At 43.8% G+C, this 16,498-nt stretch overlaps 1 protein-coding gene across 1 annotated transcript in view; it reads left to right on the forward strand.

Annotated features, from left to right (window-relative positions):
- The window catches only part of LOC145346991 (serine incorporator 1-like), a 64,543-nt gene that overhangs the window by 18,655 nt on the left and 29,390 nt on the right, over nt 1-16,498 (forward strand). Inside the window, exons 5-6 of the mRNA XM_080194879.1 lie at nt 2,149-2,286; nt 11,942-12,111. Of these exons, the coding sequence (XP_080051005.1) occupies nt 2,149-2,286; nt 11,942-12,111 (308 nt within the window). The remainder of the gene's footprint in view (nt 1-2,148; nt 2,287-11,941; nt 12,112-16,498) is intronic.

The following is a 16,498-nucleotide window of genomic DNA, read 5'->3' on the forward strand; positions in this document are numbered from 1 at the left end:
GCCCAATATTGTGGCTACAGCAGTTGGCAGATTTCAGTGACAATCTCTTTAGTGAAGCAATGACATAATCCAGTGCTGGAGGTCCTCATTGAATTTCAGCTCAGAAAATTGCTCCCTAAAGACCATGGGTAGATACATCCTCCTGCTGAGAACCTTTTCCTCTCTCCTCCAACAGAAAAATCTATCAGACCTTTCATTCTGGAAGCAACTTGTTTCAGCACAAGCTTTTAAGCTAATGGAAAAATACTTCACCGCTAGTGAGACCATTGCCAGTGATTTCTCAAAACTTTATGCAAGCCTAAGGAAACTCCAGAGATGTGCACAATTGCACCACCAGTCAGAAGAAACAATTCAGCAACTAACCTGCAAATAGCTCTTGATCCCTTTAACAAGTACTGGTGAGGCGATCTTTCATGGCATTTAAAGCATATTGAGCTGTGCGAACTTACGAGAGCGTAGTGACTAAAATGAGCATCTGAAAATGGCAGTACCAGCATGTATCAGCATTGCACCCTTACTAATGCCATCATCTTTGCTGGCAGTGATCGTTAGGTGCATTGCACCAAGATAGCGTTCCCATCAGAAATGCACGTATCCAGGTCTGGGATTTGATTCTTGACCTTTAGGAAAGAGTTAATGTCTAAAAACAACAGGCTGTATGAAACCCAATTTTTCCCTGATACATGTGTGGCAGAGAAGGCTCCCTCATCACTTCTGAAAGAAGGAAAACTGTCCCTTTGTATGCGTGGAAAAGGCTCCGATGAAATGCCATCCAATCAACCTCATGGCCTCCACAAATAGTGAGGATTTGCACTTAATTAATGCCAAAGTTGCATCCAATCACAGAAACATCTTAATGCATGTCAGTGATCATTCCTTAGGAAGCAGCCACAAAGCCTTCTTTGAGCAACAGTTCACAGTGTCTGCATTTCAGAAGGAACAGAAGCAGAGGTTCTAGAAAGACCAGGGTTAACATCTGCATTCATGGGTACTGGCGTACTGATTAATGTTTAACAATAGATGGGAGCCTCAAGTTGTATAACTGAGCAACTTGTTTGCTCTTATGTATTTGCTGTCCAGCGTGGATGCAAATACGTGTGTGAAGAAAAGTTACCGTTGTGCACAAAGTTTCAAATGGTAGCTCCAAGTGAGTGGAGTAATTCCAAATCTGAGTGGTGCCACAGCTGATAGGCTCCACAAGAAACGTGTATAAAAGTGAGGAGCACACTGCTGCTTGCACTACTATTATCAGCAACCTCCATCCTCAATTGCACTTGTTCATAAGGGACTTAATGAACTATATTGACTCAGTCAGCAATCTCCCTCCATATGCTTTGTTTTTTCACTAGAGAGTGGCTCCAGTTCCAAAGATCATCACCTTTTAGTTTATCCTCTCTAACTCTTCAGTCACAAAGAGAAAAATGTTGCCTTCATGCCTTTGCTGTGCTGGTATTTTCATTTAAATTAATTCTTTCATGAGATGTGAGCATTGCTGCAGGACCAACAGCTGTTGTTTCAGCACATCATCTTCAAAGTGTAGCTCCCACCATCAATCTCAGCACCTTTATGAACAGAAAGGAGTTCTGATCCGTTCAGGACCAGTGTTCTGTGAGCATACGCTCAGATTATTCATGCAGATGTCCATTATCTTAATGGCAGTGATGCCACCTTTGCTTCATGTCAACCTGTGGTGGCATTGCTATTTCATAGGTTCCCTACAGTGCAGAAGGAGGCCATTTGGCCCATCGAGTCTGCACCAGCCACAATCCTACCTAGTCCCTATTCCTGTATCCCCACATATTTATCCTGCTAATCCCCTCACGCTAGAGTTAACTTAGTACTTGAAGAGCCAGGAAGGTGTGCACGGTCAGTGTGCCCCATGGTGTTTCTTCCCCTTTGTGAAAGTGATCCTTTCTGTGCCCTCCACTATCTAATCTGATTCTTCAGCTAAGTGACAAATGAGGCAAAATCTCAGGGTAGCGTTGAAAATTCTAAACTCCAATTATTGAACCATTTTGCAAATTTAAGGAATAAAAAATAACTATCAAATTCAGCTAAAGTGTAGTCAGTATATATGAATATTGTTTTAGAGCTGGATTAATGTTTGTTTCGGAGAATTTATCATTGAATAACATTTCCTCTTTTTAGTGTCGTTTGGAATTGGCTCAGCCGGTGCCTTTTGTTTTATTCTTACTGAGCTGGTATTACTGGTTGATTTTGGTAATTCCTGGAATGAATCTTGGCTGAAAAGATCAGAAGAAGGTGGATCACGATGTTGGTACTTTGGTATGTGCATTATTTGCCTTTTACATGCTGTGTTAGGTAAAGTTTAATTAAGATTAATGACATTATTCTAACTCAAAATCAATCGTAAATTGAAAGAGAATCATAGAATCCCTACCGTGCTGAAGGAGGTGCCTGTCAAGTCTGCACTGACAATAACCCCACCTAGACCCTATCCCCTAACCCCATATATTTATCCAGCTAATCCCTCTTACCTACGCATCCTGGGACACGGAAGGGCAATTTAGCATGGCCAATGCACCTAACCTGCACATCTTTTGGATTATGGCAGGAAACCAGAGCACACGGGGGAAACCCATGCAGACATGGGGGGAACATGCAAACTCCACACAGACAGTGACCCAAGGGAATCAAACCCAGCTCCCTAGCGCTGTGAGGCAGAAGTGCTAATCACTGTGCCACCCTGCCACCCTATATCACTTTTGCAAATGAAAGTCACACAGCATAAACAACCCATGCCTTCAGAAAACCAGTCTAAAGAATCATTTTATTCACTTCCATTGATGTAAATTCTCAATGATTGTTACAAATCTCAGCAGGGTGTTGAGGTGGTAATAGTATTAAGTGTTCCAAGGTCAGATGATTAACATTGACAGAGTTAAACTGGGATCTGTTTGCCTCTTCAGTTGATGCAAAAGATTGTGTGGCACTAGTCAAAGAGGACCAGGAGTTACCCTGACATTTCAGCATACATGTATCCTTTAATCAGCAACATCAAAAACAAATGAGCAAGTCATTTACCTTATTGCTGTTTACAGGACCCAGATGTGTACAAACTGGATGCTGTTTTGTCTAAAAGCCAACAGGGATCACAGTACAATTAATTTACTGGTTGTGAAGAAATTTGCAATGTCATAGAATCCCTACAGTGCAGAAGGGGGCCATTCCGCCCATCGAATCTGCACCAACCACAATCCCACCCAGGCTCTATCCCCATGACCCCACGCATTTACCCTAGCTAGACCTCCTGACACTAAGGGGCAATTTCTGTTTCCTGTAGGCTAGTGAATGACAGTTTGATACGGTTGTTCTCACTGAATGCCTAGCATTATAATAGATAGACAATCAGTCACCTCTCAAACTCCTACAGTATTACCTTTGGGTATGTAGTCTCCTTCCAGTAGGATAGATCCACCAGCAGTGGGGCATTGTGGAATGCAAGCAGATGGGAGGGTTTTCAGAGTTCATAGAATCTATTGAATCCTACAGTGCAGAAGTAGGCCTTTCGGCACATCAAGTCTGCACTGAACACAATCCCACCCAGGCCCTATCCCCATAACCCCATGCATTTACCCTAGCCAATCCCTCTGACACTAAGGAGCAACCCTAGCATGGCCAAACCACTTAACCTGCACATGTTTGTAGTGTGGGTGGAAACCGGAGCACCTGGAAGAAACCTGCACAGACATGGGGAGAACGTGCAACCTCCACACAGGCAGTCATCCAAGCCAGGAATCAAACCTGTGTCCATGGTGCTGTGAAGCAGCAGTGCCAACCACTGTGCTGCGGTGCCACCCCGCAGTTCACAGCAGTAGCTGTATACTTTACGAAGTCTCATAGCTTCAGGCCAAACAAGGTCAAGAAAAGACTACTCATTGTCTGCCTTGTCAATTATATCCAAGTTAGTCATCATTTGGAGGAAGCTGTGAGTGAAGCTAGGGCCTCCTTCAGGCTCATAACCTTCAGTTAGATGACAATAGATTCATAGAGTATCTTTAACTGAACTTACTTGGAACGTGTCTGTTTCCTTCAACCATGGCTCTTTCCCACCGCATAATCCCTTAAGTTTGCTATGGTGGGCTTTGTTATTGTTCCAAAGACCCTTAACAGCATATTTAATGCTCCCTATCATAGGAAAATAGGCAGGGTCAGGCAAGCAGGCAGAAATCCCATCCAAACTATTCCCCAGTAATACAATTGTTCTTTAGAAAAATCAATTTCAAAAGCTGTAGGAGAGAGATAGAGAATGTGGGGATAAACATAGCCTTTTTATATGTTAGGAGAGCCTAAGTATTGATCTTTGCATTATTTAATACAGATGAGAACAGTTGGCGTGGCTAAAAGCAAAATGTGGCCTTGAATAATCTCAAAGCTTGAAGGAACTATTCTCTTGTTCTTTTCTTGTTGCAGAAAAACTGAAGGATACACTTGTAAGATTGCATTGTCAGGGATAAGTGCTGAAAGCTAAGCACTGCCACCTAAAACTACAAGCGCCCTGCATGAAGTTAGACTTGCTGAAGGAAGGATATGCAATAGCCATACAAGCTATCCATGTGCTTACCATTTCTAACATCCAGGAGGAGGCTGCTTGCAATAGTCTCCAGCAAAAGTATCCTGGTGGGAATTTTGAAGGAGATGTTCTAAAGTAAAGAGATGGCCCCCAGTAATTTTGGCTCAGAATCTGAAAGGGGGCACAATCTATGAGATTCTTAAATATAAATAAAATTAAGTCTTGCTGTTCAACAAGGTGAAAGCATAGTTGTAGTTTTGTTCTGCTTGATATGACACCAAGATATTTTTCCATAAAACTGTCTAAAATAGTCAAAAGTGGCAAAAGGAGGATTTAGAGGGCAAGGATGCACTGGCCATCCATGAAGGTGGCAGAACTGCAACAGACACAGAAGGTTATGAGGCCGTCATAACTCCACAACAGTGGCACAGAAGGACTTCGAAGTTGAGGGTGAAGATGAGGTGACAGAACATACTGACATTCAGGCAGAAGGTCCTGGACATGGTTATAGTGGATTACCAAGGCACAAAGGATGCTTGATAAGCCGATGATTCCAATAGGTTATGAAGCCCCAGTCTCGGGGAGGTGAGCACAGCATGTCTAAACATAATTCCATGTGAAATCTTTGATTTGATTTATTATTGTCACATGTATTAACATATAGTGAAAAGTATTGTTTCTTGCGCGCGATACAGACAGAGCATACCATTCATAGAGAAGAAAACAAGAGAGTGCAGAGTGTAGTGTTACAGTCGTAGCTGGTGTATAAAGAAAGATCAACTTAATGTAAGATGGACCCATTCAAAAGTCTGACAGCAGCAGGGAAGAAGCTGTTCTTAAAAGTTGTTTGGTACAGGACCTCAGACTTTTGTGTCTTTTTCCTGAAGGAAGAAGGTGGGAGAGACAATGTCCATGGTGCATCAGGTCCTTAATTATGCTGGTTCCTTTGCCAAGGCAGCGGGAAGTGTAGACAGAGTCAATGGATTGGTTTGTGTGATGGATTGGGCTACATTTACAACCTTTTGTAGTTCCTTGCGGTCTTGGGCAGAGCAGGAGCCATACCAAGCTGTGATACAACCAGAAAGAATGCTTTCAATGGTGCATCTGTAGAAGTTGGTGAGAGTTGTAGCAAATGTGCCAAATTTCCTTAGTCTTCTGAGAAAGTAGAAATGTTGGTGGCCTTTCTTAACTATAGCATCAGCATGGGGCACCAGGACAGGTTATTGGTGAACTGGATACCTAAAAACTTAAAGCTCTCGACCCTTCATCGCCATTGATGTAGACAGGGGCATGTTCTCCTCTACGCTTCCTGAAGTCGATGACAATCTCCTTTTTGGTGACATTGAGGGAGAGATTATTGTCGCCACAGCAGTTCACCAAATTCTCTAAATGATTCCTGTACTCTACCTCCTCATTGTTTGAGATCCCACTCACTACGGTGCTGTTGTCAGCAAACTTGAAAATTGAGTTGGCGGGGAATTTGGCCACACAGTCACAGGTGTATAAGGAGTACAGTAGAGGGCTAAGAACACAGCCTTGTGGGGCACCAGTGTTGAAAATGCTTTTCTTAGAAACCGGGATGATGGTCATCTTCTTGAAGCAGATTGGGACTTCAGATTGTTGTAAAGAGAGGTTGAAGATGTCTGTGAATAACCCCGCCAGCTGACCTGTGCAGAACTAAGTGCTCGTCCGGGTTCCCCTTTCAAGACAGTCACTTGCCGTGGTTGACCTTCAAGAAAGCTGTTCTGACATTTGCAGTGCTGACCCAGATATAGGCTCATCCAGGGCTTCCAGGATAGAAAGCATGCTCCCGCTGATCTCTTGCTCAAAACAGGCATAGAATGCATTGAGCTCATTAGGGAGGGGTGCATTGGAGCTGGTGATTTTACATGCCTTCATCTTGTAGCCTGTTATGTCTTGCAGACCTTCCCATAGTCAACGGGCTCGGTGTGGCTAGCCTGGGATTCTAGCTTGGTCTGATACTGTCTTTTGGCATCTTTGACAGATCTGGTTTTCTTGTATAGGTCAGGGTCACCTGACTTGAACACCTCAGACCTGGACTTCATCAAACAGTGGATATCCTTGTTCATCCATGATTTCCGGTTGGGGAACATGCGGATTTGCTTCTTTGAACAGTCTTCTAGACATGTACTAATGAAGTCAGTTATACTGTAGTGGCGTACTCACTTGGGTTGGTCACTGAGCTTTGAAATACTGACCAGTCCACTGAGTCCAAGCAGTCCCACAGGAGATCCAATTCCTCAGACCAACATTGCACGGCTTTCGTTGACAGATTCTCCCGCTTCAATTTTAGCTTGCAAGCTGAGAGCAGGAGCACAGCCTTGTGGTTTGATTTGCCAAAGTGTGGGTGGGCGATCGAGCAGTAGGCATGTTTGATATTTGTGTACCGTGTGAACATGTCGCCATCCTGTCAACACACTTACCATGAAACCCACCCAGACCAATTTGCCTAATTGCCTTTTTATCCGGTGTACTTCAGCTGGGGTGCCAGGAAGCAGAAGGCTGCCCACTTCCTGGTTCAGATCATGTTCCCTGCACCTGAGCATATTATTCAACCACCAGTGAATAAATATTTTAAAATAGATAGATCTGCAGCTATGTACTTGACTGCCAGCATTAAATAGTTTTGACTGTCGGAAAACACCATCTAGAAATCTGTTAGACCCAAAGACCAGGTGATTTTTCCCACTCTGAGTAGGTTTTAATTGCAGGGTCCACTGCCAGTGCCCAGGAGAGTCGCTGGAATTAAACAGCCATTTATTTTCAGTAGAGGAGTTTGAGATCAGAAAACCAGAAACACAACGCCAGCCTCATTTTCACGGATGTGTTGAGCTTGCACATAATGCAAATGTGAGCTCACATCCACCCATTTATGGAAGCTCTGGAAATCCAGGGAAATACTCGGCCCCCTTTTCTCTGTACTGCTGAGACTGAAGGAACGGAATATCAGGACCGCAATGCCATGGAAGATGGCCCAAAGCTAATAATGAGGAATAAAAGGGATTAAAAAATAGCAGGGTCTTAGCTATTAGAAGAGGGCATTGAAATAGAAGCCAATTAACCATGGGGGCAAGCCTGTACTCACCATCTGCAGGAGCGGTGACGTGCATTCAAAATCCAGAAAATGCAATTTGCGTTGGCGAGTTTCCAAGTTCCAATCTTGCATCCCCCTTGCAGGCGGAGTGGCATCAAACATGCCATGGGATCCCAGGAAATTCATTTTAATGCATAACCATACCCTCTTTACTGGATATTCTGTGGGCATTGGTGTGGTATAATGCTGGCGCCATTTATAACAACTTCACCCGGGTATGAACCTGTCGTGGGGGTCTCTCTGGGGGCGTACGTTTGTATATAACTCCTGGGAGAGAGGGACATGGCCAGCCACTGGCCTGACAATGCTCCCTGGCACTTCCCCTTGGCACAAATTGGCCATGTCATATTGGCACCATGCCCATGCAGTCCCAACGGGAACCTCATAGGGGATGGGGGTTTGGAATTCATTCAGATTTTGTTATGAGCAAGGAGGTGACGGAGGACCAGGGTATGCTAGCGATGGATGTTGGGGTCGGGGGAAGAGGTGTGCGATGGGTGATGGCTCTGAAGTAGACAAGGAGGAGGACCAATGATCAGGGGAAGGGGCTGATGATCAGTATTGCGGGGAAACTGACTGATGATTGGGGAAAAGGGGTTTGGAGAGACGTGGCAACTTCAATCGGGAATGGGGAGGGAAGCCCTCCATGGTGTACTGAAAGGCAGATTTGTTCCTGCTATGTGATTGGGATGCCCTTTAAACGTGGCACCCCGAATTAAATTGTATTTATTTATTAGTGTCACAAGTAGGCTTACATTAACACTGCAATGAAGTTACTGTGAAAATCCCCTAATCGCCACACTCCGGTGCCTGTTTGGGTACACAAAGGAGGAATTTTAGCATGGCCAATGCACCTAATCAGCACGTCTTTCAGACTGTGAGAGGAAACTGGAGCATCTGAAGGAAATGCATGCAGACACGGGGATAATCTGCAGACTCAGCACAGACAGTGACCTAAGTAGGGAATCGAAATGGGGTCCCTTGTGCAGTGAGGCAGCAGTGCTAACCACTGTGCCGATTTTAGAGAGCGGGGTTTTGTCGATGAGTTGAGACCCCACCCCTCCTGAATGATGGCGTGAAACACACCCCTTTGATTTTTTTTAGGGAGACTGTTGCAAGATCTGAAGAGAAAATTGACTGGTTTCTCTGGAGAGAAACATGCCAGTTTTCACAATGGAAACAATACTCTGCCATTTTTGGTAAGATTCCCCACATTATGTACAAATTAGTTTGAGACAGAGAGTAACAATATTATGATAGGGTAGTGCAATGGAAGGAAATCACGGAGGAAAGGCAATGATTCTAAAAGGAGAGACCTGTTATCGAAAGCCTTGGTGGAAGTCAAGTGATCAATGATATGTACAAATTTGAAAAAAAGTACTTGCAGTTATTTTCTATATTCATAGGTTAAGCAGGAAGGGGTAATGTCACTATTGGAATTAAAATATAAATTAAAGTTGCCATCGTCCCAGATGACCATAGCCACTATCCACTTTATTGGTTGGAATTAAGTTTCGCACAAATGTATTGAGCACGTGTATATTGACATACACAGTAATTTCTAGTCTAGAACCATATTTTCAACACTGCATCAAAAGCTGCTCTAATACTTATTGGCACTAGAGGTCCCCACATAACAGTTACAACAGGATTTCAATCTAGGACCTTGTATATCTTTTAACATGAGTCTAAATATCAGGCTCAGCAATCTTATTGTACAAGTCATTAACACTGCTTAGATTAATTCCTGCAATAAAACAGTAGAGTAAGAGATCTCACACCAGATTAAAGTTCAACAGCTTTATTTGGAATCATGAGTTTTTGGAACACCTTCATCGGGTAAGTGTAGTTAAAATAGTAGACAATGTAATATTTTGCATTATTTCTCGGTTAGAGTTTGCAACATGATGGGTCTAATTTCCACCTTCTTTGAGCCCAGAGGAATGCTTAACTTGGAGGATAATCCAGCACATCCCCTCTTAGATTGAAAGATCTGAGAGGAGCCGGCAGCAAGAAAACACAGCTGTGTTTTAGGTCCAGGCATCGAATGGTATCTTTGGGTGTGGAGGTCATCTGGCTGCTGCTTGAAACAACAGCACAAAGGCCTGACAACCAACAGTCATTACTGCTACATGGTTGACTTCCCATTTCCAATGAAGGTGCATGTTAGAAGTAGGAGGGAAAGCAGTCAGAGTATAGTATCTTATAACAAAGGTCAATCATATTCTGCCTATTGTCACAGAATCATAGAATCCCTACAGTGCAGAAGGAGGCCATTTGGCCCATCAAGGTTGTACCGGCTCTTACCCAGGTTTATCACAAAACTGCACATATTTACCCCTCTAATCTCCCTAACCTGTATAAATTGGGACACTATGGGCAGGATTTTCCGGCCACGCTTGTCCTAAAACTGGAAAATATATCCCGAGGTCAATGGAACTTTTCAAGGTCTGTCCCCTGCCTGCTACAATTCCCACGGTGGATGAGATGGGAAAATACTGCCCCCCTCAACTCCACCGCATTCCCCCCCCACCACCCACCGCACCTCCCACCGCCCCCGCTCCCCCCCCCCCCCCCCCCCCCCCCCCCGTATATCAGGATCATAATGTTAGAATATCTTTTGCATGTTAGCTTTATTGAGTCATGCTCACTGAAATGTGTTTAATTACAGTTTTTGAAGTTGTTGATAAACAGTAAATATTGCATTTTGCCTGTATTAGTAATGATGCAGAATACTCACCTTTTAAAAAATTATCTGTTCTGTGTCAACTTAATGCAAAACATCTAGAAATAGATCTGTTACCTGTGTGCTTAACTGGAGGCCAGAGGATCCTGGGTTCGAACAATGATCAAATTTACCTTGTCTTTCATGCAAATAAGATAATTAAACTAAATACTGATCATGTTTTAAGATATGAAGAGAGAGTGGCAGGTAACATTGTTAGGGAATGTACACTGTTTTTGCTATACAATCACCAGCATTACCTTTGAACATTCCTTAGTTTCAGCATTTACGGTGGTACAGTGGTTAGCACTGCTGCCTCACAGTGCCTGGGTTCCTGGGTTTGATTTCCGCCATGGGTCACTGTCTGTGTGGAGTCTACACATTCTCCCTGTGTTTGCATGGGTTTCCTCCAGGTGCCGCGGTTTCCTCCCATAGTCCAAAAGACATGCTGGGAGGTGCATTGGCCATGCTAAATTCTCTCTCAGTGTATCCCAACAGGAGCCGGTGTGTGGTGACCAGGGGATTTTCACAGTAACTTCATTGCAGTGTTAATATAAGCCTACTTGTGACAATAATGAATAAACTTAAAACTTACCCGTAAAAGTAAGCAATCATTCAAAAACATTCAAAAATTATTTCAGCAGTTCCAGGGTTCAGTACTGGGCACTGCTGGTACTGTAGGAAGGAGCAAGGAGAGTGATGACTGCTGCAGGAACACAAGTCTGGGGCTTTTAGAGTATTTTAGAAATCTGAGGGCTCAGGGAATTGAGAGGGGGCTAGACGGCAAGGAAGGATTTGGAAGAGACAGCTTGAGATCTTGGGCTGGGGGAAGACAACCCTTGATGCACAGAAGAAACCCTCCCCACCCCATATAAGGTGAAGGTGCTTGAAGGTGGGTGGGCAGGTGATGGGCTCACCACTTTGGATGTCCCCCTCACTAAAAACACAGCTGGCAGGGTAGGCCCTAAAATAGCTCTTCCATTGCAGAGGAAATATTAATCTCTATATCAGGACAGATATAAACTCAGACATCTTCAAATCCCATACAGAGCTGCTACAGAATCTCCCTTCTCATAAGTGGGCAGTTGAATTGGACATGGTACTGAAATTGGCTTCGATGTATTGAAGGACTTGTTGAATAGAATTGGATTAGACAAATGCCTACTTTTAAAAGCACACATCGACAACTTGAACATGTTTATAATTCAGTAGAAAGTTTAACTAAATTAATGATCTCACTCAGATAATCGAGAAGTGGAAATAAAGAATTACTTGTGAACCAGGGAAATCCAGTCTATTTCAGAGGTCTCTGGAGAAAATCTTCTAATGATCTTCTAGTGCTTAAATCAAAACATTTTCCCCTGGTTACCATTTCTATATACTGTACTTTTACAGTAGTTGATGCTTTATCATCTTTTCTAATACTTGGTAAAGGGACCACTTCCAATTCTTTGTTCTGAAACATTGTTTTATCATTTAATGACATTGTTTTGAAATTGTCTGGAGAATGTTGGAACAGTCATTATAAGATTTTTAGTGATATTGTTCTGTTTTTGTATCTTTGCAGCACTTCTATCAGTTACATGTCTGAACTATGCTTTGTCATTAACCACTGCAATTCTCTGCTATGTGTTTTACACCACTTTTGATGGCTGTATAGAAAATAAATTCGTTATTAGCTTCAACATACTTATTTGTGTTGTAGCTTCTTTAATATCAGTTCATCCAAAGATCCAGGTAAGCATATTATAAATCTTAATTTTGTAATAATTTTTAAGATTGTCTCTTTTAATAATGATCCCAAGATTTCTTTAATGTTTTTACAGCGGAAAATATAATTTAAATGAACGTATGTGAATTAAAATAACTAAAGATAACTAAACTTGGGTTAAGAATTGATACTGATGCATTAGAGGTATAAATTAAAAGAAAACTTTGGCTCTTAGGAGCTGACTGCATTATTTTAAGTAAAATTTGTTCTTGAGACAAGAATTATCCAGGTGCATTCAGTAGAGATTGTGTGGTATCCCAGTGGTTATGTACTAGATTAGGGATCTCAATATCATGAGTCCATATTGAACTATGGTAAAAGTGGGGCCACATGGTGGCACAGTGGTTAGCATTGCTGCCTCACAGTGCCAGGGACATGGGTTCAATCCTAGCCTTGGGTAATTGTCTGTATGGAATTTGCACATTCTCCATGTTTGCATGGGTTTACGCCAGGTGTTCCAGTTTCCTCCCATAGCCCAAAGATGTGTGGATTAGGTTGATTGGCCATGCTAAATTAACCCTTGTATCAGGGGGATTAGCAGGGTCAATATGAGAGGTTATGGGAATAGGATCTGGGTGGGATTGTGGTCAGTGCAGACTCGATGAGCCAAATGGTCTCCTTTTGCACTGTAGGGATTCAATGAAGTTTTGAAAGATCTGGTCATTTCTACCTCAAAATGGCTAGTTTTTATCATTTAAACAATCAGTTCACTAATGTACGCATGTAATCCTGTTCCACATTACTAGTGGAATTCTCTGGCCTCCCATCAATAGGTTTCTTGGCAGCAAGAAGCGGCACACCGTTCAGTAGCAGCAGGATCTTCTGGTCCCACTGTTGTTAATGGGCATCAGAATTCCGTGGCTGGGATTCTCTGGTGCAGCTGAAAGGAATGGAGATTTGGCTGAGCACAAAATTCCTGTTCTCGCTGGCAGTGGAGATGGAATGAACAAGATCGGAAAATCCCACGTGGGTTTTTCCACTGAAACCACTCCACGCCGTCAGGAAACGAACAGCGGGGATGCACTGCTGGCAGAACCAAAGAATCCGCCACTAGTGAGCAGCCAGAGAATTCCAGCCTACATGTTTGGCTTTAGTAATTTCATTGCAAATAGGAATGGACAATATATGCTGCCTTCCCAATCCCACTCACAGAATAAAGAAATGTTATGCTCTCTGTAAAATTGCTGCCCAGAAAGAGTTTTCACTGTTTGTAGATTCTCTCTCCTCACACTTGATTTAAGTTCCTGTCAACATAAAATTAAGTCTGGAATTTCTTTTAGAAATTTTGACACTTCACACTTAAACAGGTTCACTTTGAAAATAGAGAACAAGGAATTTCACAGCATTGCATTTTTACACTAATTTTTTTTTGTTTATTTTATTCCAATCTATTCAAGTCAAATTAAAGCCAATTCAGAGTCCCAACAAGTTGGGACATTCCCGATCCAAGCTGACAAGACAGGGCTCTCACCTCCTGTCTTGGGCTTGATCTACATGATCCAAGCTGATTGGAGTAGGTGTAGCTCCTCCAAGGCTTGATCTCATTTGCATCTTAGCCAATTTGAAGTAGTTGACTTTAGCAGATATGTTCAGTGAGGGCTGCCCCTCTCAAGCTGACTGGCTTTTGTTTGTGTCAACTCATGCACAGTTAAATCAATATTAGTGTTATAGTAAGGTGTAAGTTGAATAGGGATTATTTTGCATAATATTAAAAATAACCTAATTTAAATATAATTTTGCATTCATGTTACAGAAACACCTCTTTTGATTTTGCTTTGATTTGATTTACTATTGTCACGTGTTATACAGTGAAAATGATTGTTTCTTGCACAATATACATACCATTCATAGAGAAGGAAAGAGGTCAATGCAGAATGTAGTGTTACAGTCATAGCTAGGGTGTAGACTAATCATGGGCTTGTTTTTCTGCCTCTTATTCTCTCATACTTTTTTTCCCTTTTTAATTTTAACTTCAATATTAATTATTCTCTTTATAGAAGAGTGTGTTCCATCTGCAATTCTCGTCCATTGAAATCAGTGGAAAGACAATTACAAACAGTACCACCATGGTTTTGCTATAAACCACCTACTATAGGCAAGGCTCTGTCAGTCTCATTGGGTTGGGGGTGAATTTTAATGTCCTTCCCCATCCCACTACTAATGGACAGTGAAGGTGAGGGCGTGGCTAAAATATATGGAATGCAAACTCTTGACTCAAACCCACTAAGTTCCACATTGAATGGGTAGGTTTTGGTGTGACCAACTAATACAGTTCTGAGAGACAGATCCATCTTTGCCATATATAGGTGGAATTTGAATGTATTGCCTCCAGCATGTATCTCTCAGGGCTCAGTAAGGTAGGGCATGTCATGAGCCTAGTTAAAGGTCAGTTGTTCCAATATTAAAGAGGTGTCAGTTTTCACAGCTCATTTCTCAGTTCCTTCTAGTAAGCTGCCTGCTGAGAGTTCTTGTGGTGACACATGTGTTGAAGTTTGAAGTGCTCACTTGCACATTAGTGTGGGTGGCCCCACGGCTGCTTTAGATTGGACTTTGGAGCAGGAATGTGATCAACAGTCATAGCAATACCATATTGTGGAGGAAGCTGCAAATGAAAACCAGAGAGGTGAGTAACAGGGAGAGATTGAAGTCATGGAAGGCGCTTAATAGCATGTACAGACAGAAGCTTGGCTTTCTTGACTTCTCAGGTGCTTTCTGCAGCCTTCTCAAACAACAACTACTTTCAGCTGAGCCCAGTGGCCATGCATTGCTGGTCTCTGTCAAAGTCATTGCTGCCCTTAATTTATTTGCCTCTGACTTCTGTCAGGGTGCTACTGGAGGCACAGATGATCACTCAGTTCGCTGTACGTAAATGCACAAGGTGGGCAATGGATCGTTTCTTTTTGCTGGGGTGGTGACATGTGCCTTCCCCTGTGACAATAATGGTCAGAATGAGCAGGCACTCAGATTCACCAGCCCGATTCTCCCAATTTTTTGGCGCATCGGGTTGGGAGATGTGTATATCAGCCATTTTATGGGATTCGCGTATGCATTCCTGACGCAGGCGTGTCTGCCACTGCTGGAGAGCAAGCGTGGTCAAGACCACGTTGGAAACTGGCAGGAAGACCAGGTAAGTGAATTGAATCTATTTTTCACGTAATTTAAATGTCATTATTCGGCCCAGGACTGAATTCTCTGGGCCCAATAGCATCTCTCACCCCACCAGGAGTGTTTCACTGGGGTGGAATTTAGAGTAGCTCCCCATGGTTGGGGAAGTAGCGGAAGACTCTGCTAGAGTGAAGAGGGGCAATTGGGGACGCCCAGGGGTCGAGCGGTGGGGGCTGGTGCACCCTGGGCATGGGCACCCTGGCAGTGCCAGCCTGTGCCTCCGGCACCGCCCAAGGGCCAAAGTGCCTATACCCAGGGGCACCTTGGCATTGTCCATTGCAATCGGCAGAGCCAACGGAGCAGGGCCTATTGTGGGCAGGGCTTAGGGATGATCATGGGGGGATGACAAGTCCTGTTGCTGCTCTGCATGGGGAATAGTCTGTGCTGGAGGGAGGGCCGGGGGGGGGGGGGGGGGGGGCGGGGAGGTGGGGGTTGTTTTGCTGGGGTGGGTCCTCCTCCTGAGTTGGGGGAGGGTCTGCCTCCTGTGGGGGAGGGGATCTGTCTCCCGTTGGGGGTGTGTCTGCTGGGCTGGGGGTGTGGAGGGATCATCACTACTGCGGGGGGGGCGGTGGTGCGGTTGCTGGAGATTGGGGTGCTCTGGGGCAGTGGGGAAGGGGTTGGGGCTGGCGTGGGAATGGAGCTGCGATTGGGCCATGGGAGGGGATGGTTTGGAGAGGCAGCACTGCGGGGGTCCCAGGCTGGCTAGCATTCGAACTGGCCAGCAAATGGGAGTCTGACAGTGTGGGGCCACTATGCAAATGGTACATTTAATATGCTGTTTAATGAAAGGAAACTTAACAATGTAATGTTTTCTCAAACACCCATATGCCTGCCCTTGGTGAATTTTCTTAGTTTACCAATTGCTTCTACATAGTGCAACTTCTATGATTTCCGTACAGGTCAAAGCAGGCTGTTTGGAACTCCTGCTGAGACAATCTTGCTCTACAGCCTCTGGATGTTGGAACCCAGGAGTGCCCTGCCACAGATTGCTCCACTTGCATTTGTGCAGGGGCAGCCTCAGCCATTAGGAGATGAGGCAGTAAGTTGGCTACTGCCCACAGGACAGGCAACGGATGAGACATGGGTATGCTTTGAATGTATCCACTTCCATGTTCCCTTTCAATATCATTTCTCTCCTAGGCTTTGGTACGCCATTGTTCCCACTCTGCTGCACAGCAGCTTGGTGCA

The sequence above is a fragment of the Carcharhinus amblyrhynchos genome, chromosome 8 (assembly GCF_965287045.1).
Source record: "Carcharhinus amblyrhynchos chromosome 8, sCarAmb.v2.hapA, whole genome shotgun sequence".
Lineage (NCBI taxonomy): Eukaryota > Metazoa > Chordata > Chondrichthyes > Carcharhiniformes > Carcharhinidae > Carcharhinus > Carcharhinus amblyrhynchos.